This window comes from Rhinopithecus roxellana, chromosome 17, assembly GCF_007565055.1.
Source record: "Rhinopithecus roxellana isolate Shanxi Qingling chromosome 17, ASM756505v1, whole genome shotgun sequence".
NCBI classification, from domain to species: Eukaryota; Metazoa; Chordata; class Mammalia; order Primates; family Cercopithecidae; genus Rhinopithecus; species Rhinopithecus roxellana.
This window is the reverse complement of record NC_044565.1, coordinates 110,399,318-110,424,647: the sequence shown is the minus strand read 5'-3', so window position 1 is coordinate 110,424,647 and position 25,330 is coordinate 110,399,318. Positions and strand designations below refer to the sequence as shown.

General features: G+C 51.4%; 1 protein-coding gene across 15 annotated transcripts in view; it reads left to right on the top strand.

Annotated features, from left to right (window-relative positions):
• Positions 1-25,330, top strand: part of INPP4A (inositol polyphosphate-4-phosphatase type I A) — a 151,527-nt gene that overhangs the window by 111,718 nt on the left and 14,479 nt on the right. For 7 of the 15 annotated variants that reach the window (XM_030921543.1, XM_030921539.1, XM_030921540.1 and 4 more), the window contains exons 14-24: positions 1,665-1,848; positions 1,982-2,083; positions 3,159-3,377; positions 4,457-4,712; positions 8,311-8,343; positions 12,585-12,757; positions 13,653-13,776; positions 14,964-15,090; positions 15,356-15,496; positions 17,845-17,942; positions 22,069-22,181. In XM_030921543.1, the coding sequence (XP_030777403.1) occupies positions 1,665-1,848; positions 1,982-2,083; positions 3,159-3,377; positions 4,457-4,712; positions 8,311-8,343; positions 12,585-12,757; positions 13,653-13,776; positions 14,964-15,090; positions 15,356-15,496; positions 17,845-17,942; positions 22,069-22,181 (1,570 nt within the window). The remainder of the gene's footprint in view (positions 1-1,664; positions 1,849-1,981; positions 2,084-3,158; positions 3,378-4,456; positions 4,713-8,310; positions 8,344-12,584; positions 12,758-13,652; positions 13,777-14,963; positions 15,091-15,355; positions 15,497-17,844; positions 17,943-22,068; positions 22,182-25,330) is intronic. The other 8 variants (XM_030921544.1, XM_030921538.1, XM_030921542.1 and 5 more) reach the window with 6 other exon arrangements.

The following is a 25,330-nucleotide window of genomic DNA, read 5'->3' as shown; positions in this document are numbered from 1 at the left end:
GATGTTGCCCAGGCTGGTCTTGAACTCTCGGGCTCAAGCGGTCCTCCCACCTCGGCCTACCAAAGTGCTAGGATTATAGGCCACCATGCTTGGCTGAACTGATTTTTTAAAAGCCTATTTTGAGATTGTGTTTTTAGGATGAAATGATCCTAGAAGGCAGCTATTCATTTGGAAGAGTGATTGCAGATTGGAAAGTAGTCGTGTGCACGTCGTGCTGTGTAATGACTCCTGTGGTGCCGCGCGAGCTTGAATGCGGTCTGCTGCATGGGCTTCTGGCACGTCCATTGTTTTTTACTGTGGCGTGTGGGCTTGTGGTGGTGGTGTTTCTTTCTGGGGTGCTTTGGTTTTCGGTTTTTGCATGTTTGCCGCATAATCCAGCAAGGGAAGGGGTAGTGGTGGTTTCTTGATGACCCACTTTGGGACTTGCCTGGGAAGGGGCCAATGGGGAAGATTCTCAGCCCTGAGCAAGGTGACTGTCCTCTCCAGGGGAAGTGATGGAGGATGTGGTGAGAGGTGCCCTCGCTCCTCCTCTTTCTCGCTCTTCCCCGGAATTCAAAGGGTCACTCTTTAGGGACCAGTCAGGATCCCTCATCCTATATGCGAAGGGACACCGGTTCTACCCAGAGCTCACAATTTCAGATTTTAGGAGGAGACCCTCTGCATTGGTGGCTTGTACTTCTTCCTGCTTTCCTCAGCTTCCTCAGATGGTCTGAAAAATAAATGTATAATATTGCATTGATTGGGATCCAGGCTAAGAGACACGCAATTCATCATCACCGTTTAGTTGGACCCAACATGCTGGCCAGGCCCCTATAGCGGGGGGACGTGAAGTTGGTCCTTCAGAGCCTCCTGATTGTGCTGGGAGGGGCCGGGCTGTAGGCTTGGCATCAGACCCCTAGACACACACACTGCTTGGTGGCGAAGAGGTGGGAAGGAGGGAGAGCCAGGGTTTCACAGCCACTGAGGAGTCTGGCTTTGCCGGTGGCTTGGCATGTTCTCCACTTTCTTTTCATTTGATGAAACGTTAGTTTTCAAATCAGAGAAGTCCTGGAGTGAAGGAAAGGGAAAGGAAACCCAATTTTCTAGGGACTTGCTAGTGTCAGACATGAGAGGAAGGATGGCTGTGGGTGTGTTCACAGGGAGCTTGAATTCCTGATTGGCCAAGTGAAAAAAATAGGTTTTGGTTGTTTGGGGACAAAGTCCAACACCCACTGCAGTCTCTGCTACACTGTGATAACCTGACCTCTTCTTCTGTAGATGGTCTCCATGTCTCCACTGAAGTACTGCTTATAAGTAAATAGATGAGGTTGTGAGGTGAAAGATTATGATCATTTGGGTGATTACGGGATATGATTGTTCAATACCTGTTCACACATTTACATACACAAGTGAAAATACAGATCCATGCAAATACAGATAAAAGACTGAGTCATAGTTTAATATTTCAAGCTTCTGCCATATAGACAGGAAGAATTTGCTAAGATATACTTTGCTCATCAACAACTAGAGTAGCCTAGGAGAACATCCCTGAGTCACAGAACATCCCTGAGTCACAGATGACATCCCTGAGTCATCTTAGGGTTAATGTGACTGGGGTTGGGATGATGCTGTCATCCTTTACAGATTCTGGAGAATCCCTTAGAATCTGTTCTTATCGTTTCCAGTACATCATCTGGCTGCCAGTCCATAATCTACATCCCACAGGACGTCGTCCGAGCCAAGGAGATCATCGCCCAGATCAACACCTTGAAAACCCAAGTTAGCTACTATGCAGAGCGGCTGTCAAGGGCAGCCAAGGACAGGTCTGCCACTGGCCTTGAGAGGACACTCGCCATCTTGGCAGACAAGGTAGGAGGGGTGCCCTGCTGCATGTGGGCTGGGGAGTCTCCTTGGGTTTCTGGGGGCCACCGGGCAGCCCAGGTGTGCCGAAGGTGGTCCACAAAGAGCGTGACATTGGGAAGACTTTGACGGTCTACCTTAGGTCCATTTCCCACAAAAACCAGGGACGTTTCGTGATTTGTCCACAGAGCTGGACGGACAAAGGGCAGAGCCCAGGGCTTATGACTCTAAGGTGCAGCCTCAGGTACGTATACCCTTCAGTGAGTCCGTGGGGCTCATTTTGTCGAGGCTGATACAGTTCCACCTCTTTCTCAGTAACAGCCTCACCAGCACTTTTTTCTTTTTTGCCACATTTCTATTGTAGTTGAATTTGAAAACAGAAACTGAGCTATTATACAGACATAAGATAAGAACAATATGATTTTATTGGCTTACATATAGTCAGTACCCCAGCTTCTACTTAGCCATAACTTGATCCTGATTTAAAAATATGTAAGTATTAATCCCAACTGAGGAAGTGGCTATTATCAGACCCTTTTGATGGATGATGCTTTTTCCCATCACTCAGTCTCCCTCTCAGTGCACACACACACACACTCACACACACACTCACACAAACACACACAGATTCTGACTACACCTCTGCACTCACACTCACTGTGCTATTAAGCTGCTTTTCCTGATCAGAATGTGTAATATCCTTCACGTGTGTTCACACAGCATAAAGAGTGTGAGGTGGGGATTAGATCCACTGGAAAAGAAAGATGTAGTTGTCAGCAGTAACATTATGAACCACAGAACCCGTGATGCATGCAGAATTCTCCAAAACCAGACATGTTGTGCCAGAAGGCCAGCTACCCAGACCCAGAACTTGATGTATTAGATGCTGAGGAACGAAAGATAAGACTTCCACAATTGAACCAAAGTAAGACCTGACCCCTGGACACTTGTTCCCTGGAAGGTGGAGGACAGACCAGTAAGTCTGTCAAGGCTGGGGCAGTGGGCTCTCTCTGCAGGCCCCTCCCCTAGCAATCACAGGTCAGAGGCAGGCAGGGATCAGAGAATGTCAGAGATTTCTCACCCTCTTTTCCTCTTGCTTGGTGGGAAATTCTTGTTAAGATTCAGCCCCAGCAGGCCACATGGCAGTCTTCGTATTCAGACATCTTGAGGGATGTAGCCCTTCAGTTGCTTTGCACTGTGGAGAAAGGCAGAGGGGTGCAGTACTGGGCTTTAAGCCCATTCTCCATATCTTAGATAAGGCAGGGGCCTCCCCAACCCCTGGCCTGGGCTCAGCAGCCTTGGTTTGTGTGCACCTGCAGACACGGCAGCTGGTCACGGTCTGCGACTGCAAGCTCCTGGCCAACTCCATCCATGGGCTGAACGCCGCGCGGCCTGACTACATTGCCTCCAAGGCCTCTCCCACTTCGACTGAGGAGGAGCAGGTGATGCTTAGAAATGACCAGGACACCCTCATGGCCCGGTGGACAGGGAGAAACAGCCGATCTTCCCTGCAGGTGGACTGGCACGAGGAGGAGTGGGTGAGTCTGCTGCCGTGGCTGTCATCCCACTGCTGGACTTGAGCCGAAAACCGCAAAGCCTGTTGCCAGTCTCTGTCCCTCCGAAGTGCCTCAAGGTTTGACTGCTGTAAACAAGCTCCAGGTCTCCTTCCTGGATGGCTCCTTGGCTCCTGATGCAGGGAGGGAGACTATTTTCAAAACCTTGTGTCCAGATAGGGGTAGAGCTGTGCTGGGGCCTGGGCCAGCCTCAGACCTGGATGAAGAGGAAGAGAAGTGGGTTGTCCTCCCCTGTTGGAGGTCTCTCCTTCCCCTGCCGCCTGTGCCTTCTATGGCCCTGGGATGCTTGAGACCAGTCAGGCCTCTGCTACTTCCTCAGTGCTCTGTTTGCTGTTAGGTTTTCCAGGGCTATGTGTATTTGGGGATGTGGGAGCTCTGGTGCTGGGGCAAGTAGTTGTGGATTTTGGAGCGGCCGCCCTGACATTGCATCACATTATTGTTCCTCACAGAATTGGCCCTGGGAGCAGGATCTGTGTTTCTTGAGGGAGTGACACATTGTACAATTTGTTTTTGCCATTGATTGAGACCACTGCTTAGAGGCATTGTTCTGCAAGCACTGAACTGTTAATCAGCAGCAAAGTAGCATCCTATATGCTGTGTGTGTTTCTGCAAATCACTCCCAGACCTCCCTCACCTCCTCCCCACCTCCCCTATCCAAATTTCCATTCCCTTCCATCCAAAGGAGACCTCCATCTTGTCTGTGTGTGACGGTTGTAGGAAGTCTGTAGTGGCAGGAGGAGGAGATGGGACAGTGCCCTGTGGCCCTTCAGGCAGCACTGGAGGGCCACCTGGCCTCCAGAAGAGTTACTAGCAAACATCTCCCAAACTCTAAAAACAATGGCCACAGGAGATCGATACATCATTGAAAAGCAAATGCAACTTTAATGGGGAATTAGGAATCATCTTTGTATTTCTAAACTTAGAGGTATTTTAACAAGTGTGGATGCCTAGGGCAGGGGATCGGTGGAGGGCGATTTGGTTTGTGTTCTGTTTGTGTTTCTGTTCGGGAGAGCTGACCCACACGGGCTCCTTTGATTTGGAAGGAGAAAGTGTGGCTGAACGTGGACAAGAGCCTAGAATGCATCATTCAGCGTGTGGACAAGCTGCTGCAGAGGGAGCGCCTGCATGGCGAGGGCTGTGAGGACGTCTTCCCCTGTGCAGGCAGCTGCACCAGCAAGAAAGGTAACCCGGACAGCCACGCCTACTGGATCAGACCAGAAGACCCCTTCTGTGATGTCCCCTCCTCACCATGCCCCTCCACCATGCCCTCCGCTGCATGCCATCCTCATCTGACCACACGTGCGTATGCATCCATGCTTCCCATACGCTGCCTCCACTTCACCTTGTGTTGCTTCCGTTTTTCTGTGTCTCTGACTCCATGCACTCCTCCCCCACGCAGACTGCAGGGAGGGCTGCCAGGTGGAGCGGGGGCGTCCCAGTGCACGGAGCAGCGGGCAGTGAGCGGAGTCTCCGGTTGCCTTTCTGTGTAACTGTAGCCCATGTGTGATTCTGCATCTCTGCCAGTCAGAATCTCAGGGTCCTCTTGGGATACACCACCATGGCTATAAGGGTTGGGCTCCTGGGCTTTTCAGGTTTGTAAAGCAATCTGAGAACCTGAAGGAGGCCAGGATGCAGATGCCTTTCTGATGTGATTGTCTATGGCATTAGGAATTGGTAGAATGAAAGGGGAAAGGGGAATTGTGCAGGGACACAGCTGGATGAGAGATATTGACAGGTCCAGTGGACATGTCTGAAAGCTGGTTGGCATTGGCTGGGCACTCTCTTACGCAGCAATGGCATGTTGCCTTGGGACTTGGTAACACGGAGAGTGGGCCCCTGTTCCTGGGCTTCTGGTGGTCTGAGTCAGGTGGTTTGGCAGGACCCTTCAGGATAGGACATTGGCATGAAGCAGCACGCTGCAGAACAGTCTCCTGTCTGCAGAGACACGGCACACCAGGACACTGTCCTGCAGAGAGCCTTAAAGCTGGGAAACGGTCCCTGCAACCGAGGTGCCTCCCGTCTTTTCCTGTAAGAGCCAGAGAGTTACAAGCTAGGCAGCCGAGACTTGCCCCCAGACCTAGCTTCTGCCTCCTTTTTGTTCTCCTGTGGGAGTTTTAAGCCATAGTAGGTAAGGCCCAGATGTGCTGGGATTAGGCTTCATGTGATGAGGGCTTTTATATTCTGAATTGGGGAACTTCCATTCAAGGTGTAAGTGTGCTTCTTGATCAGAGCCTCTGGGCAAATCCCCCTTGGGGTTGTCAGATGCCCTTTGCCTCTTTACTCCGCCTGCAGTCTGTTTCCAGGGCACTGTCTCACTTGAGCCTCTGTCTCGACCGTTGTCCTGTCACCCATCTCTCCATCTCTGGGGGATTACAGTTTCACTTCCCCACACCTGTGATTGGTTCATGGAACTATTTTATCTTTATTCATGTTCTCTTTTTTATGTAAATCGTGTTCCTTTTGAAAACTTTCTGAAAGTTCATTGTTTATTTCTTTCTACTTTATTATCTTGTGATTTTAAATTTTTCTACAGATAATGAAAAGAGTGATTTATTGGCTGTTTTAAATGTGGGAGCTAGTTTATTTCATCAGATGGGATTATATCCCTAACTTAAGTGTCATTTTTTTTCTAGGCACATCCTGTATTGTTTAAATATAGATACATTTTTATTCAGTTTTAAAGTTATTTAAATGAGCATTTATGCTATTTAGGGTTTGACTTGCGTGTGCCATAAAAATCAGCTGTTATAATAATGGGAATGTGAAGCTTACTTACATTTGAGAGCGAGTAACTCTGCTGATCAGTACTCAAAGAAATGTATGAAACCATATGCCACCAAATTATCTGTGGATGGTCCTTAATTTAAACATTTTTAGCACAGCCAGGAGGCTGTTCAGTCCTCAGTGTAAGCAGGAGGATCAGAAAGAAGCAGTCTGTGAGATATTTATTTCGGTGAGTCTTGTCCACAGTGCCACGTCTTGGCTCTGTCGTGGCTTTTTATACCATTCCAAGTTACTGGAGCCATTGTTTTGGCTTAATGATCAGGTGTGTTCACACCAACAAATTTATTATATGAAAATAACTCTGTACTGCTCTGAAGGGCATCATCACTTTTCATTTCAGTGCTATACCCTGTCCTGGGTCCTTGGTTTTTATTTTTCACCAGGGAGCTGCCCTGCCTCAGAGCTGCCCTGCCCTGATCAGAGAGCCCTGACTGGCAGGTGAGGGTCACCCAGGGCCAAGGGTTTGTGGGGGACCCACTGACAAGTATCTGCCAGCCAAAACCACAGAGGCTCCTCACACTTCCCTTCTTCTCATCTCTCCAAAAGTCTCCCATGCCCCTCCACCCCAGCCTGCCAAGGTGCACCACTGTTGCCCCACCAGGATTTGGTGGCTTCCACTGCCTTCCTCCTGTGCACTCTGTCACTCTCCTCATACCCAAAGAGACCCTTAGACCAAGTTTCTCTTAGTCTGGGGTCTGTGGGTACCCGCAGGTTCTTGTACCCCGAGATGATGTGCTGGACTTTGCATGTGTATAGAGAGGAAGTCCAGAGTGGTCATCTGTTCTCAACTGCATGACCCAAGGCAAGTTACAAGCTGTTATTCCAAGAGCGCCAGAGAAGACCCCCTCTTTCTCCCCTTTGATTGAAAGATGAATTTAGCAAATCGGGTTTAATCCCTGATGCCTTCACAGCAATGATCCCAACCCAGCTGTTGGGGAACAGGCTCCTAGACCTTCCTCCTCATTCGTAAACTCAGAATCCTAGAAGATGGGTTATGGGGAGGCAAAAATCTGTATTTTTTCAAGGCCTCGCATAACCTGATGAGCAGATCAATATGTAAGAGCCACAGTTGCGAATCACTGTGAGTTTCTACCTTTGTTAGCAGCATGGTCTCAGGGTATCTGGGTTAACGAAGAGGTCGAACTCTTGACCTTACAGATGCCTTTGTATTCTCTTTCCGCTTTGCCAGTTTGAAAAGTCACATCCAAAGACGATGAGAGAGGAAGGATGCTTTCCCCTTCTTTACAACCTAGGTTGTAAAATCCCCATCAAGCTGTTCTGGCTGTTCTTCGGGATCCGGGATCCGAGGCCGCCTCATTTCCGCATTCTGAAGACATTCTTTGAACTGAAAAGCTCAGACATAAATTAACATAAATGTTTTCTCCCATGATTCCTTTTCAAACTCCTTTTCTCTTAGATGGTGCACCCAGTTAACTAGAAAGTTTAGTTTTTTAAGGGAAATATGAAATTGAAATAAGGTGAAATGGAATCAAATTTGGTATTCTTTGAGGACCTGAAGGGATATTCTAATTGGAGATTACACCTAAATCACAAAACTTAGCATTTGGTTTAAATGTGGAAGATTGGCATCGGTTTTTTTTTGGTATACTGGTTTCATTCCTGGATCTTAACACTTTGGCTCTCAGCAGTCGATCCTGAGCCCAGGCTTCCCCGGTGAAATCAGAGCAGTGGGCCTGACCAGGGAACACTCCGTGTGCTGGTCAGTCTCTCTCCTTACAAGTTGCTTCCAGATGCCACAAGCCAACGCAGGGCTCCGCCACTACAATGTGATTTATGTGGGTGCTTTTTTCTGCGGCATGTATCACATTGTAATAAGCTAGATTGCACATCCTGAAGAGCATTTTATGTTGAAGTATTGGCAACATGAATGTTTAAGCTGGGGAATCTGTCATTGTTTACCACTGAGAGGGCTTGCTGCCGGAGTACTTTCACGAGCCTTCTTGGGGAAGGGGCAGCCAGGCACCAAGACCTCTTCTCTGTTTGTTAGCCACGTCACTGCAAGCTGCTGACGCAGCTGCTCTGAGATTGAGTTGCTTGGTTTGAACTGTGTGCTGCTCCTTAATCATCCATGTCGCCCTCCATTTCTGTGCAGATTGCAGTCCCCCTCCTGAAGAGTCCAGTCCAGGTACGTGGTTTCCGTTCAAGGCTCCTGCTGATGCCCTCTTACTTAATACTCAGGTAGTGTTTTGTAGCTAAATTACCAAAGATTGCCTTATGATCCCAGAGTTGGGAAAGTATTCCAGGACCTCCTTCGTTGTGAGGCATGAAACACTTTTTGCAGGTTTGATGAGGGACCCGTTGAGCTGAGGAAATCGTGACCTGAGGCAGACTACCACATGTATTTGTTTTACTTTTACATTCTAAAGTCTTTTCAGATGAGCGCGTTGGGCTTCCTGAAGTGGGTGACCTGAAGTAGGGAGGTACACATTTTGGACTTTCTGGGTGCAGTTTTAGAATTCTTACCAGACAATGCTATGGGCCTCAGTTGGAGTTAGTGCCAGAAATGTAATCTCTTTGCTGCATTTGCATGTAGAAACCAATGTTTATGATTCTAGTTCAGGGGTTGGCAAGCTACAGCTCTGAGCTAAATCTTGTCCACAGCCTGCTCTTATAAATAATGTTTTGTTGGAAACCAACCTTGCCCACTTGTTCATGTATTGTTTACAGCTGCTTTTGTGCAGCAGTGCCAGAGTTCGTTGCAGCAGAGAACCCGTGGCCTTCAAAGCCTAAAATATTTACTGTCTAGCTCTTTACAGAAAATGTGTGCTCGGCTGGGCACGGTGGCTCCTGCCTGTAATCCCAGCACTTTGGGAGGCCGAGGCGGGCGGATCATGAGGTCAGGAGATCGAGACCATCCTGGCTAACAATGTGAGACCCCCCATCTCTACTAAAAATACAAAAAAAAAAAGGAGCCGGGCGTGGTGGCGGGCGCCTATAGTCCCAGCTACTCGGGAGACTGAGGCAGGAGAATGGCGTGAACCTGGGAGGCAGAGTTTGCAGTGAGCCGAGATCGCGCCACTGCACTCCAGCCTGAGCGACAGAGCGAGACTCCATTTCAAAAAAAAATTAAAAATAAAAAGAAAAGAAAATGTGTGTTGACCCCTGATCTAGTTCATATTGAGTTTCCTGGGTATTGCTTGTGGTTTTGAGCATGAGTCCCCCAAATAATATGATTTGATGTTCTTTTTCTTACATTCCAAAAATCAGCTGCATGGTCAGTCTATCACTTGCATATTTCTGACTGGTTATAAATGTAAGACAGCAGGAGACTTTGTTGATGTCTAGAATGTAACGAGTCCATGACTGTGGGATTTACCAGGCTAACAGCTATTCCTGTGCATTGCTAGTGAAGCCTGTCCACCCATACAGCCCCTGTGAGTCAGCATAGTGTGGCGGCTGCTGGCAGCAACCCCAGGACGCTCTTAGAAGTTAGCCCATCGGCAGGCTCATCTGATTGGACACCTCATAGGGACTCTCCCAGTTTGCTTTCAGCCCCTTCATAGTTTCCTCTTTCCCCAAAAGTCAGTGTCGCCTTGAGCAGGCATTGGGCCCCACCCCCTTGGACCCTCAAGGTTACTGAGGCCTTGGTCTCTTCCTCCATTTCCTCCCCTGGGCCCATGCCTCAGCTGACCTCCACGGCAGGCCAGTGCCTTCAGACCGAGCTGTGGCCTGAGCCTCAGTGGTGCTGAAGCCTGGGGCCATACCCAGCAGTTAGGGCCAGGAGAGGGCTGGTGGCATGTGCATCTGCTCCCACAGAAGCTCAGGGGTCTTCTCAATTCTGGGCTCCTGAGGGTTGCGGAACTAATGGGAGGTCTCGTGGGTCCCCGGGCAGCCCACGGACAATGCCTGGCCTGTAGAGCCCTCCTGGTTGTGCGTCAGCTGGGACATTTCCAGAAGCACTGATGGCTTTTTCACAGTTGATGCTGATGGACTAAAATGGTCCCTGCAAGGAGTTCTTTTGGCTTTTCCTGGAGAACTACATTTAATCTGGGCTAAAATAGACACACTTACAAAGGCATACACACCCTCCCTTTCTCCCTCCCCTACTAATGAGGGGAAAATGCAGAAGCAAAGTCCGGATTTGAAAGTGCTCTTCAAAGTTATCTAAATTAGTATGGCCCATGGATTCACTACCGGTCTGCGAACATCACCGGTTAGGAACTAGATAAGGAGCTTTCTACAAAAACACGGGTCGGCGACATCACTCAGGACATTGTTTCATTGAGCTGATGTTTTTTCATAACTAGGCTTTCTAGTGAAGGAAGCAGAGTATAAACCCTTCAGCGATTCTGGTGACCCAGGTGCCTTTACTTCGCTAGATCCTGGGTAGAAATCATGTTACAGCCCAAGAAACTCATTTTGGCTGAAGTTTTTAAAAATTTTTCCAGTCATGTCTGAGCCCTTCTCTGGGCAGATAACCACACTCACCTTCTACCAAGTTCCATATCTCCTCTTTTCCAGGACACACGTCTTAGTGCTTTTTAGCCATTCTTTCTATACTACTTTTTTTTTTTTTTTTTCATTTTTTTCCTAATATAGCAAAGCAATCATTCTCATGGGAATTTAGTTTAAAGAGAAATAGGCAAAGTGAAAAAGTTGTAAGACCGGTTGTATGTTTTGATCATTTTCGGATTAAAATAATCATGATTTTCATGATATGCATGATAGGTAGAAGAGCAAAGTAAAATTGGCAACATTTTGTTTAAGAGCATGTACTTCTGAGAGAAGGATAGTCTACTGCCTGCCTTTCCCCAAACTGTTTGGCTAGAAAAACCTGTTTGCCATTGGCATTTTTGATAGGCACTTCATGTAATTGGCATACATTCAACAGAATTCTTCAAAGAAACAAAAACATGGTCTCTGAGAACTTCAGTGGAGGAAAGAGACTCGGATATTATCTAGTGCCTCGCTCTCATTTTATGAAAAAGGCCCCACATGGCTGAGGGGTCAAAGGCCTTGCCTGTGGTCACCTCTGCTCAGCAGTGGCCGGGGCCGGGACTCGACATTTTCCGCCTCTCAGTTGAGTGTTCTTCGTCATGTGGTTCATTTGCTAAGACCTGTCTGCTGTGGACTTTCTGAATTGAAGCCTGCTTTTTCCGTTACAGATACAAATGCTGTCCACAAACAGTGTGCCTGCATGTACAATTAGGCCACCTCCAACTTTTGAGCTGCTACCTATACTTAAACATTTCCATTAACCAAACACTGAGTGTAAGGAATTCTTTGGCATGTTTCAGTATTTCTTTAGGTTGGTTTCTCAGTGACGTGCTAACCATCCAGCTTGAGAGAACAGGGCCAAGCTGCCCTTCTCTCGGTCTCTGAGATTCTGTTTATCTAAGACAGAGGTTACCCTCTGGCAGTCGCGCAGCTCCCACAGCCCGGGGCCTTCCCTGAGTGCCGTGCCAGGACATGGCCTGGTGCATTCTGTGGCTCGAACCCTCACCCTAAGGGGTGTGCACTGCCCGGGCTTCACTCCACAACTTCTCACCATGTTTGGTGTGGTGGATTCACCAAGTGGTGATGGTCAAATGCCTATTTCTGGTCTTAGTGACCTGTTACAAATATAACCTTAATGAGGGCCTGTCTTCTCTTTTAAATGTCTTCTAAATAGGAAGGAAAAAAAAGAGTCAAAACCCAAAATATCTTTCACCCTGTTTTTCTCCCTTGAGGTTCTATTTTTAAAAAGTTGTTTTGGTACAGGGTCAAAGTTTCTGTATATTCCTAAAAGAAAACTGAGCTAGAAATAGTACTGGGGAAGGAAGGTGGGGGTGGGGAAGGAAGTGAGTGCCAGGTGGGGCCGTTCCTGAGGGCCGAAAGCTCTGGAGCTCTGAGGAATAGTGTCCCTCCAGGTGTGCAGGGTGAGAATTGAACACAGTTGCATACAAGGCTTGGCAAGGGCAGAGGAGTCTCTGACTTGACTTCATACCCAGGTCAAGAGAAGGGAGATCACAGAGAACCTTTCTGGGCGTCCTTCCTCTTCGTGTGGAGGTGCTACAGTGCAGTGGAAGGAGATGAGCCTCTGCGGACAGAGCATTTTCTGGCCTCGTCATGACTTGCAGAAGTTTTTTTGTTGTTTTCCTCCAAAGGCATTGTCTTAAGTATTTCTGTCTAGAGTCCCCAACAGGTTCAGGAGACCAGGCATGTGTGGGAGGTACCGGAGTAGAACTGATGTTTGAGGTTGCTGGAAAGAGCTGGGGCTCGAGGGCTAGGGACTGGGTTGGTTCTAGACAGAACTAGAAGATGGGGTGGAGATGGGGGAGTGGGAGGACTGCATTGGTTAGAGGCGAGGTGACTTGCTAAATTGCCAGAACCTGATTCTTAAAATATCTCTTTCTCATTGTGATGACCCCCTCGTTTGTGCCCCAGGTGAATGGAGTGAGGCCCTTTACCCGCTGCTGACCACTCTCACCGACTGCGTGGCCATGATGAGTGACAAGGCCAAGAAGGCCATGGTATTCCTGCTCATGCAGGACAGCGCGCCCACCATAGCCACCTACCTGAGCCTCCAGTATCGCCGTGACGTGGTCTTCTGCCAGACGGTAGGCCCTGGGAGCACCCCGAGGGAGGCAATGGGCACCTCCCAGCTCGGAAAAGACAGGCTTAGGAAGCCCTTCCCTCTCACTTCACTTGTAAAGTGAGCACCCTAACCCTAACGTTGCACCTGCAAAGTCTGCTGATTCTGCACCCAGGAGGTAGTGAGGGTGTGGGTGGCGCAGGCCTCTTTGCTGTGTGTTTTTTTTTTTTTTTTTTGGCTGCACAGGAATTGAGTGAGGGCAACAACACAGGTGTTTGCTGTCAGTGCAAACATTGCTGATATAACAGTAGGTGTCTCAGCTCTGCAGCTTGTTGCAGGACTCTCTTATTGTTGTGAGAAGTGAAGCCTTGAAATGAATGTAACAAGTTTAATAGTTGCCAGTAACCAAATTAGTAAAGCAAACAGTGATTTGGGGTTGGGCTGGTTCTCTCCAGGTTCCCTCACTCATCCTGGAGAGTCCTGTTTCATCCCACAGAAAATCTCCCACTGAGGAAACTTTGAGTGACCATGTTGTCTCTCACTTCTGTTTTTTGCTGGGGCTGAGTTTCCAGCCAGGGGTGGCATGGCTCTATGAGCAGATAGACCCTTTCACTATGAGTAATTAATTGTGGGCTTCCAGATGGTTCCAGCCTAGGAATAACGCCAGGTACAGGTCAGGTCAGAAGTCGGGCCAAAACCAAACCCACGTTGTGAGTGACAGGAATAGCAAGACCACTGTTGGGCATCTTCCCATGGCCAAGGCGTGCCCCACCTGGGCTTCTCGAGGGACAGGAGGTGCCACTGAAGCCCCTTTGAGCAGTGGCAGCAGAGGAAGGGAGCGGGAAGGGCTGGGCATGATCTGACTGCCATTTGGTGGGCACGCATGTGAGCCTGAACCGCTTCACCCCACCCTCCCACAGCTGACCGCCCTCATCTGCGGCTTCATCATCAAGCTGAGGAACTGCCTGCATGACGACGGCTTCCTGCGCCAGCTCTACACCATCGGGCTGCTGGCCCAGTTCGAGAGCCTGCTGAGCACCTACGGTGAGGCACCCCGGGCCAGCATCGGGAGCCCCACTTGCGTGTGTGGTTTCCATCCTTTCTGGCTAGGTGTTTTTCTCCCTGTACCAGTAATGCGTGCTGATTGGAATAAATCCAGAATACACAACAGCGGACCAGATGGCAGTCCTGGCAGTTACACAGGCACACGCCTTGGTTTGTTGTTGTTTCTGGTTGAGGATGGATGTTCATCACTTAGCCAGTAACTTCCTGTTGGACTGGAGTTCAGGGTTGTTCCTGAAACTCCAGTGCAGCAGTGGCCTCTGTGCATGAGGCACTTGTGGGCCTGTTTCTGCAGCTCCTGAATGACTAGAAGCAGAGTTACTGGGTCAGAGGCTAGGAATATTTTTAAATTTAATAGATATTTCCAAGTTGCTTTCCAAAAAGGCTCTCTTCTTCCTACCCTTGTTTCGTATTTATTTCTTCTGAGAAGGTGATAGAAAGCATTTGTTAATCTTTGGAAACTGAGGACATCGAATAGATACCAAGCCCCGTGTAACGGGAGGGTCTGGCCCCAGCAAAGCTGCTTTAGCATCTCTCATTTCGTGTTTCTTTTTTTTTTTTTTTTTTTTTTTTTGAGACGGAGTCTCGCTCTGTCGCCCAGGCTGGAGTGCAGTGGCCAGATCTCAGCTCACTGCAAGCTCCGCCTCCCGGGTTTACGCCATTCTCCTGCCTCAGCCTCCCAGCTGGGACTACAGGCGCCCGCCTCGTCGCCCGGCTAGTTTTTTGTATTTTTAAGTAGAGACAGGGTTTCACCGTATTAGCCAGGATGGTCTCGATCTCCTGACCTCGTGATCCGCCCGTCTCGGCCTCCCAAAGTGCTGGGATTACAGGCTTGAGCCACCGCGCCTCGTGTTTCAAGAGCTGGCTTTGCTTTCTAAGTTTATGTATTTGTTTCCCTCCCTACTATCCCGTGCTTGCCCAAGAAAGAATGGGAAAGGATGGCGCGCGTTTCCACCGGCTACGTGTTTTGATGTGGCTGTGGGATTTCAGAGGCGTTGACTGACAGAGGAGTGAGTCGCAGGGGAAGAGGCTCAGAAACTCCCCCTCCCCCAGAGCCACACCTGCACCACTCCTGTCGCAGCCAGGCCTGAGCTTGACTGCCTTCTGCTGAGACTGGGGAGAGCAGCAGGGCCCTCTGCCTGACAGCCCCACCCCTCTCTCGTGTCCAGGGGAGGAGCTGGCCATGCTGGAGGACATGAGCCTTGGGATCATGGACTTGAGGAACGTGACCTTCAAAGTCACTCAGGCCACTTCCAGCGCCTCCGCAGACATGCTGCCCGTCATCACAGGAAATCGGTAGAGTGTTGGTTTGAAATTCTCTGAGCCAGAGAGCAGTTTTCATATTTGTTTATTTCAGGGAACCTGCTCTTCCTTCTGAATTTGTTATCCTGTTTCATTTTGTTAAATGCTCTGATTACAGCCCCTAGGTTAGTACCACTCCCTTAAAGGTCTGTGGTTGGCCGTTTGGCCATCATTGAGCCAGAGGGCCAGGCTGGGCCCTGCCATCTGCTCGGTGGCCCTCTGGCCTCACCCTGCTCTCCCTCTCTCCGCCTTTCTCCAGCGACGGGTTTAACGTGCGGGTCCCTCTGCCGGGTCCACTGTTTGATGCCCTGCCCCGGGAGATCCAGAGCGGCATGCTGCTGCGAGTGCAACCCGTCCTCTTCAACGTGGGCATCAATGAGCAGCAGACGCTGGCCGAGAGGTGCGTGCCGGCCCTTCGGGGCTGCGGGAGTGCAGCGGCCCTGGAGATGACACAGAAAACATATTTACCCCTCTTCAGGCTCCAAGTGCTGGACAGACTTTGTTATCCTTCCTTCCTTTGGCCAACGTTTTCATCATGGCCGTGCACCTCACTGTCTTTGGTGCTAGGGACACAGGGTGACCCAAAGGTGGTCTCTGTCCTCAGAGACTCAGCTGGTGGGAGAGAGAGACATGGATGCAATGATGAGGACAGAGACAGGGCATTGTGGGATCCCAAGTAGGGCACCTAGCGAGGTCTAAGGGGGTCTGTAAAGGCTTCTTGGAGTTGTTGGGGATGAGGCTTTGAAGTGTGAGTAGGAGCTGGATGATTAGGTGGAGGGGAGACGTGTCAGATTAAGAAGACTGAGGAAAGGCCTGGCAGGGAGAAACAGCATGGAGTTCATAGGCAACAGATTCCAGGCAGGGATTGGCAGGTAGGGGTGGACAGGCTCTGTGTGCCAGCCTGAGACTCATGCCTGAACCTAAAGGCTTACACCTTGTAAACTGCCCTCCAGGGTCACTTGCCACTCTGCAGAGGGGGGTTGTGTGTGGCTATGTATGCACGTGTGCCTGTGTCTGCTCATGTGTGTGAGGAGATAGGGTAGACTGGGTCTATGTATCCTATACTGGCCTTCCACTGCATGAGAATGATTCCTGTGTTGTCATTGATCTTCATGTGATGTGTGTAGATTAGTCTAAACAGGTATCTTCAAGTACTTGCTGTGAAGGAAATTTGGTTTCCAGAACAATATGCCATGTTCCTGCCGGGCCTTCTGATGTCCAACCCCAGTGGTTGATGTCCATTGATGCCTAGGTGTAGGGTCACCCCAACTTAGGAAATATGGTATTATTGCTGGGAGACAATGAAGAACTTTCAGTGGGCCAGGACACAATCCGATTTACATTTTAAGTAGATTGTTTCGCTGGCACGTGCTGGGAGGAGATGAAGGGGACAAGTGTGAGGAGGAAGCTGCTGGGAGGAGTCCAGGCCAGAGGTGGGAACCTGGATCAGGGCCGGGGGAGTGTTGGTGCTCTGCAGAGGAGTAGGCTGGGGAACTGTTGAAGTGGTCAGTGGAAGGGTTTAGTCTTGAGTGGGGCTGGGGCTGAATGGGAGGAGAGTACACCAGACAGACCCACCCACTGAGCTCATAAACTGGCAGGAGAGTCGTGTCCAGAAGCAGGTGGTGAGCTGGGTTTGGGCTGAGGGCACCAGCCCAGGAACCAAAGTCCCAAAGGTGTGAGCAGAGCTGGAGGCGCCTGTGCCAGGGAGAGGCACAGCCTCACTGGAGCCCCAGCAGGGAGGTGGCCCAGGGAAGGGAGAAGGATGGTGCCTGCATCTGGTAGCTGCGGATCCCACGGACTTGCAAGAGCAGTTTCTGGAGAGGACTGAGCCAGAGCCAGGTGCATTGAGTAGAGGGGAGGGTGGAGGATGCAACACTGAGGACAGAGAGGACTTGGGAAGGGCAGGTTCTTGGCTTTGTTCCTTTATTGGCTCTGCGGTCACTGGTGAGCTGGGCTTATTTATAAGCTGAGGGGAGAGCCCTCAGAAGGAAGGCCACAGGCCCAGGGATGGCCCCCAAGGGAGCAGGTGCCTAGAGAAAAGGCCATTGTGGGCACCAGGGGTGGATGGGCCGGGACTCGGAGGAGGGAGTCCTGCCCTCTGAGACATGCTCTAGGGCTGCAAAGAAACTGATGCTCAGAAGGCCCCTCAGCAGGGACTTGTGAGACTGCACTGGGCCCAGGACCTGGGCTTCAGAGCCTGCCTTTTCTAATGACCACCTTGTGCCTTCTTTGCAGGTGGCATTTTATGGCCTTGGTTCTTAGGCATTTGGCACATGCTCCTTGCAGCACACGGAGTGTAATCGGGGTGAACCTGCACGATGAGGAAAGGGCAAGGGCTTCATGGTCAGTCCTGGAGGAGCTGGCAGTCAGGCGTGTGCATTCGCACACAGAGAGTGACTTCAGATTGGAGTACAGGGCTGCAGCCTCACCTCTCAGCCATACCTCACTGCTGTCCCCCCTCCTAAGTGCCTCAGGTGTGCTGCACAGGACCTGTACCAGATCATGTTCTGATCATCTCTCAGGCATGCCTGTGACAGTGATACATGATTCCTGCCAATGGAATGCATTTAAACTGATCAGCAACACTGAAGAGATGCCTTTATGCTCGGAAGAAGGAAAGTGGCTTAGAATTTAGATACGCATAGGAAATGTTTGAGAGAATCAACATAGTTAGCTTCCATGCAGTTGTGTTCGTGTTAGAAGAAAGTGACATTAGCCAACTAATGGCATCCCCTATAACCTCCTAAGGTTTGGCGATACGTCTTTACAAGAAGTCATCAACGTGGAGAGTTTGGTGCGGTTAAATTCCTACTTTGAGCAGTTTAAGGAAGTTTTGCCTGAGGATTGTAAGTATTTCTTCAGTCACGGTAGGTTTCACTTACTCGTCTTTTTATCAGTTTAGATGTCTGAGCTCTGGCTTGCCCTGCCTCTATTAGTTCATGTTCCTTCTCTCCCTAAACACACACATGCAGAGAGAGAGAGAGACGGAGAGAGAGAGAGAGAAGCTTCCCTTGGCTGCGGCCCTCATTCATCTCTTTGCTGTTGATTCTCTACTAGCCTGTGTGACCTGGCTCCTTCCCACACTGTCGTAGTCACTGACACTCGATGCGTTTGGTGGCACGCATTGTGCACCTGCTGGTAGGGCTTGGGGGAATCCCAGAGGCAGGACCCACCCTTGGCCAGGTGAGCGGCCCACACACCTCCCTTTGTGGTGCTTAGAGAGGAAGATGCGGGGCCAACATTGCTGGGTGTTTGGGAGCGAGATGGCCCCATCTCGGCATCTCCTGGAGGCAGTGGAGATGCTGACAGTCATCTTTCTGTGTGTCCTCCAGTGAAGATGCTGCAGCTTGGGCTCTGCGGCCACAGAACTCAGGGAGGAACCGAGGGCTGCACAGCACTGCCTGCGAGTAGAATTCCCTCTTGAATTCAACCCAGTGAATATTCCCTGAGGACCTGCTGAGTGTAAAGTGCTAGAGGATCCGATGGCAAATGAGGGGTGGACCCTGCCTTGGAAGGACAGCTGGTCCCAGAGTGCCGGCCTCTCTCTGCAGGCACTGCCACAGTCACTAGGGGGCGCCACGCGGCAGAAGGTGTCATCCCCACTGAGTTATACTAATGTCCTCTGATGAGGGTTTCCAAAGAGGGAACCCACGTCGGCTGGGCTTTAAATTGGGCAGGCTTCATCTGCATCCTGTTGGACGGTAGGGTAGACCTTAGAGTTTAGAGATAGTCAAACAATACTGCTGGTGAACCTTCACAGGTCACGGATGCGCCAGGCACTGGGCTGGGCTCTACATACATTTCCACACTGAATCCACAACAGCCCATCGGTCAGTAATAGGATCCATGTCCAGATGAAGAAAGGGTCTCCTGGCTGTGAAGCCCATGTGTTTGGATTGTGGCTGAAGCCGCCCTGCTAGGAGAGACTGATGCAGAACACTCGGGGGCCAGGCCAGGAAGTCGTGGCTTCAGTGGTGTTCAGCAGGGAAGCAGTGGAAAAAAAGCCGCCTCTTCACAGGTTCATCTAGCAAGAGTGTGTAGCTGGGCTGGAAGAGAGGAGGCAAGCCGCTGATGGCCAGAGTGAGGCTGTGAACTTCAGATGACACTTCAGATGAGATGTTGCTTCACTCTGACTGCAGCTGGGTAGTGACAGTAAGCGTGGAGAGAGGGACAAGGCATTAGGAAGGTCTGGGCTGAGGATGCGCTCCTAAGTGGCCATGTGCAGCTGGCGCTGGGGAGGTGAGGGCTGTGCCTGCTGGGAGAGCTGACAGACCTGGCGCTGGGCAAGGGCGCTGGAGTTTGCGACAATAGCAGGGGCTGCCCCGCTGATGAGAGAGGCACAGGGCTACAGGGGAGAGCGAGCGCAGCACTGGCCCAGCTGAGCTGATGACATGGGCAAATGACCTGTGGGGAGTGCAGATGTGGAGCCACAGAGCGGAGCCCTTTCATGGTTGAGGCCATTGAGTGGCAAGACTAGAAGGGGCTGGATCAGCATCTGGAGGGGCCCCTGCCCCGGGGGACAGCAGGGAAGGCCAGAGAGAGCATCACAGGCTAGCAAGAAGAAGACAGGAGCCAAGAGGGTGTGGGGCGCTGCTGGACTCTGGATGTGTGGACAAGGAGCTGCTGGTGATCTCTCCCAGACAGTCTCACTGTGGTGAGGGCTGGGCCAGGGATCAAGGGGTGACGAAATGGTGCTGCCTTGGAAGGGACCACTTTGTCCTGAAGACTGTCAGCGACTTGAGGGATGAGGCTGTGGGCAGGTGGGGCACACCCTGGAGCTGCGGGGGCCGTGGAGTGCTCAAAGGGCTGAGGGAAGGAGGACACACAGGGTGGAAGATGCAAGAGGACTGCAGAGTCCCAGGCCAGGCCCTGGAGCGGGCAGGCGGAGGGTGCCCTTGCAGGGAGGGAAGGAGGGAGGAGAGAAGGTAGGGACACGAATGGAGGAAGTATGCTCGGGCTGGGCGACCACAGTCTCCCCAGTAAAATAGGTGTTCTTGTCCACCTCAACATGAGACAGATGAGCACAGAACCGGGACCTTGAGGGGAGTGGAGGGGACTGGCACAGATGCCGTTGGAGCCAGAGAGCCTGGAAAAATACAGATGCCCGGGCCCCACCCCAGTGTGTGGTGGGCAGGGCCTGGGCATTAGGGTTTCAGAAACTCCCCAGGTGGTCCCTGCATGCCACAGCCAGGGTGGTAAATATAACATGAAGTCAAGGTCCTGCAAGGATTTGGCAGCTGAAGGCCATCAGTGCCGTGGGCGTCGGAGCTATTAAGAAGGTGTCCTCATGTTCTTTAGCAGGGGTTGGAGTTCAGACAGCAGATTTGTCACACACTCACCACAAGCCGGGCCCCCTGCTACCCACTTTATGTGGATTCTCTAATCTGAGCCCCACAGCAGCCCTGGGAAATGGGCACCGGTTGCACACCCATTTGTCAGATGAGGAAACTGAGGCATGGAGAGCGAGTCTCCCCAGGAGCTCGGCCAAGCCCAGGCAGCGTCTTCTGACTGCTGTAGGGGAGAGGATGGGCCCACCCGCAGGGCCAGCCAGGGGGCCACGAAGGTGAGCAGGGAGGGAGCAGGGGCACGCTGAGGCCGGGAGGAGTGGGAGTGCTGAGCGGCTGCAGTAAGTAGGAAGGGGAATTTGTGCCTGGCGCCCAGTCCCCAGGGCTTGGGGAGCCGTTACCATAGGCAGTGAAGGCCCAGGGTGAGCAAGGCCTCTGGAAGCCGCACAGCCAGGCTGGACCACGCAGGCAGGAACCAGCTGACTGAACCATGACCCAGGAAGCTGGGGCAGATGCGTCCCAGGTACGCCTCCCCACAGGAGGATGGCTGGTCTCTGAGGCTGAGGAGATGGAGCCCAGCAGTTGAATACCCCCAAACTTTGCATGGTTCCTCAGTGGACAGGTATTAATTAAGGTAGGGGGCTGCAGGGGCAGCCAGCGAGAAGGCAAAGTGCATCCTGGGAGGTGAGATGGTGCTGTCTACGCCGGGGGCATATATCCTGACCCGGCTAAGCTCCCCTCCTCTGGGCTCCCACAGCTTCCATCTCAGCTGATGCCAGCTTTCCATCTCTCTGTCTCTGGCCCATCCCCTGACCGGTGTGGTGTGGAGCACTCTGCAACGTGAAGTAATTAGCACAGAACCTGTGTACAGCAGGGCGAGGCTGTGTGGTGGAAACCAGGTGTGCAGTTAGATCCCAGATGCTGCCATGTACTTGGTTTGGCTTTGGGCATTCCGGCGCTGTGGCTGTTTTCTTTAGCCATGACCTTGAGGCTCTTCTCTTTGTCTTTGATAATCCCAGTGTTTGAAAATTCCAGAGTACCTTTCGGGAGTGGTTGATGTTTTCCTCAGTTTTGTCTGGGGTTTCTTGGTAAGGTGACCTGATGGATCTTCAGGCCCAAGGGGTCCTGGAAGGACCTGGAGATTGCCAGAGTGGAGGAGGAGCTGTTAGGATGTGGCAGCAGGGGCCTCCCTAGGTCCTGCAGAGATGTGTTCTCCTGGCAGGGGCCAAGGGCCCCCTGGAGGAGGCTGCGCTTTCCTGATCCCTCCCCAGGTTTCCAGGCCTGCTCAATGGCCCAGACCCACTGCCCCAGTTTCTTCCACCCTGGGGAAGGTTTGAAGACCAGCTGGGTCCCGACCCCGACTCCCTGCTAACTCCCTCGTCTGGGAGGGGTGCAGGAGGCATAGGTAGTTACAAGGAGTCCTGTAGGTGATTCGGTGGTCATTCCCAGCCCCTCAGAAGAACTGAAGGGAGATGAAGGAAATGTCCTTTGAAGGTGGCAGTAAAAGAAATTAAGTGCTCACCACACCAGCAGCCATGTCCTTCCTATCCCCACCTCCATCCCTTCTTCACTTGGGACCTCATCGTTTTACCACTGTGTGCCACAGCAGCTCACTTGGGTGGGCTCCCTCTGCCGGGGGTGTTTCTGGGTGCAGCACCCACTCCCAGGGACTCCTTTTCTCTTCCAGGCCTGCCTCGGTCTCGCAGTCAGACGTGCCTGCCAGAGCTGCTGCGGTTCCTGGGTCAGAACGTGCACGCCCGGAAGAATAAGAACGTGGACATTCTCTGGCAAGCCGCTGAGGTACTGGTTATAGAGAGGAAAAGGAGGCTATTGCGGTGCCCACTACCGAACGTCATGACAGAAACGTTACAAAGCAGAATCTCCGCAGGAGAGCGGAGCTCTCCATACTGGGAGAAGAGGGAGTCACTGAGAACGTTCTAAAGCTCTGGAAGAGACTGAACAGTTCCCGGGTCCATTCCTTTGGGGCTGCCTGAATTCTGATAAACGTGACACAGTCCATCTCTTGGGCATTTACTAGCCAGGCTGACAGTGGTCACCCTCAGAAGCCTGGCGATCGATACCAGCTGAAACCACTGTCTACTGCATCATTTAATAGGGTCAGAAGGAGGCCATGTGACCTTTCAGGTCTCTTTAAACCATCTTTATCGTCCATTGTGCTTCTGATCTCCTCATTTTCCCAAGCACTTACCCTGCTCCTATTTTTTTCTAAGTTTATTTGTGGAATTCCACGCCACTGCTCTGAGCCTGGGTATCAGAGCAATTTCGTAGCTGGTCATTCATTCCCCCTTGATGAGGGAAGGGTGAGGTTAATTTTTCTCCACAGCAGCATAACCTGCCCAGCGCTGGGACCCGGGCGCACGTGGCCCCCAGTGGCATTCCCACTCCCTGCCTGGGCCTGAGGAAAGGGAGGGTGAGCCCAGGAGGGAGGTGGCACTGCACTGCCCACCACACCTCAGCCACCACACCTTGTCACAGAGCTTGAGCAGCAGAGGGTCCCGCCCTCCACGGCTTCCCCGAGCAGCTCACTCTGAAGTGTGCCTCTCCGTCTTGTCGGGAAGGTGCTTCTCTTAGCCCCGGGTCTCTTCCACAGCAGCAGACGGTCTCAGCTGCTCACGGCGCATGGCCGCCGCTTCGGGCTGGTTATTAGTCCTGTGTTCAAGCCGGGCGTCATGAAGCCGCACTTGGTGAACGTGCTGCACATTCTGGGTTGGTTAACAGTCGTGGCTGCTGATAGCGTTCCGTTGAATTCAGCTTTAAAGAGTGAACATTCCCCTCCATCTGCTGAGTGCCTCAGCTGGTCAGACTTTATCCCTGTGGGAAGCATGGGGTGGGTCAGTCTGCAGATCTCCCCTCTCTGGGCCAGGCTGCCCTCTAAATCTTTTCCTTCTAACAGAACACATTTTGAAGCACAAAGTGACGGGAAGTTCGGCAGGTTTCTCAGGCCTCATATTTCAGGTATCCTCTTGATTTTGGGGCCTCATCTGGCATTGCTTACTCAGGACAGGCCCAGCAAGCGAGGTGTAGGGCAGGGAACACACTGGCTGCGGGGGTCTCTGCAGCAGGGCAGAGGGGGCTCCCTACTGTGTTTTTTCTGGGGGGTTGCTAAACCCCCCTGGCCAGGCTGTGACAGCCTCTTACCTAAGCACCTTAAGAGATTTTGTGTGAAGAGCAAGCCTTTCCCACAGGACACGAAGAATACAGAGGGTGGCCGGGCGTGGTCGCTCACGCCCGTAATCCCAGCACTTTGGGAGACCGAGATAGGTGAGTCACCTGAGGTCAGGGGTTCGAGACCAACCCGGCCAACATGGTGAAACCCCATCTCTACTAAAAATGCAAAAATTAGCCGGGCGTGGTGATGCATGCCTGTAATCCCAGCTACTCGGGAGTCTGAGGCAGGAGAATTGCTTGAACCTGGCAGGCAGAGGTTGCAGTGAGCTGAGATCACGCTACTGCACTCCAGCCTGGGTGACAGAGTGAGACTCCATCTCAAAAAAAAGAATGCAGAGGGTGACACAGCTAGGTGTCTGAACAGTGGTGGGGGACTGGGAGGTGGGGGACTGGGAGACGTGCACTCACTGATTCATTCTCCCTAGAATACACACACAGGCAGCTTTACAGACGAGCGGCGCAGAGACCTTGTGCATGCATTGTTTGGGAACTGTGGTTCTACCTGTCTATTGCCATGTCATAGAAAAATCATTAAGTATAGGGACAACTGACCATCCCCTGTCACCAGAACAGAAAAGCAGTCCATCAAGTCCTGTATTTCTTGTTCCCTGTAGGGGCCTCAGGGTGTACAAGCATGAGTGGAGAGGTGGAAGGCTCTCAGAGACCCTCGGTTGCATGGGTTCTCACGTTGTCCACTGAACCCCAGGCATCCCCTGGGGATAAGGGGTTGTGGGGCAGCAGTGCCAGCCACTCAGGTACTGAGTCCTCCCATCCTGTCTAACCAGAGCCGCTCTCTTTTTCAGGCTCCTATTTCTTTTCGTTTGTGTGTATGAACAAAGGGTCCCTGGCTAAATAGCTGGAATCCCTTTAGTCAGGTTTCAGCCCGTATCTCATGGATGGGGAGACCCAGCAGGGCACCAGAAGTGGCTGATGGCCCTCTGGGATGGCAGCCTGGCACTGCAGTGCCCTCTCGGGCAAGGATGCATCACGGCCACCCCTGCCTGCCTTCTTACAGCTTCACAAATGTGATTAATTTACTCTTCATTAGATTAGGGTCTGCTTATCTGCTTAGGCCTGTTCGTTTTTCTTTTTTCTTTCCTTCTTTTTGTTGGTCTGGTCTCAGAAGAAGCCTGTTCTCCTTCTGATTGTCTTGCCTAAACACAGAGTCTTTTCTGATTTGCCTTCCCCTAGACAAGGCTCTTAGCACTGTGCCATGTGTGCCATGTTGGTGTCTAACGATGATCCTGGCAGTGACTGGCATGCTCTCTGACTTTGCTGGCCTGCCAGGCAGGTGTTGTGCCATCTTCAGGAGTTGACGAGACACTGATATTTTTCTGGCGTACAGCAGATACCCGGAGCCCGCCATCACATTACTTGGATGATGTTTCATTAGATACCAGCCTTGGCATCATAGTGCAGTATCTGATAAGGTGCATGGTCCTTTATCTGAAGCCCCTGTGGCCAGATGTTTTGGAACGCACAGGTTTTCAGATTGTGGAAAGTCCTGTGGTACACCGTTGGTGTTTGTTTATGTAAGTAATACGGTGCACATCACATGTGTGTACCATGGTATACATACAGGATTTAACATCCCCGGGGGAGCCTGAGACAGCACTCTGCAATCAAGCTCATAGTATTGCCACACTGGAAAGTATGAATATTTACATAACATTGGATAAGTAAAGATTGTAAGTGGTCTTATATCAGCTCAGGTCTGGTTGTGCTGCCAAATGAGATTGCCACAGATTTACAAGAAAAAA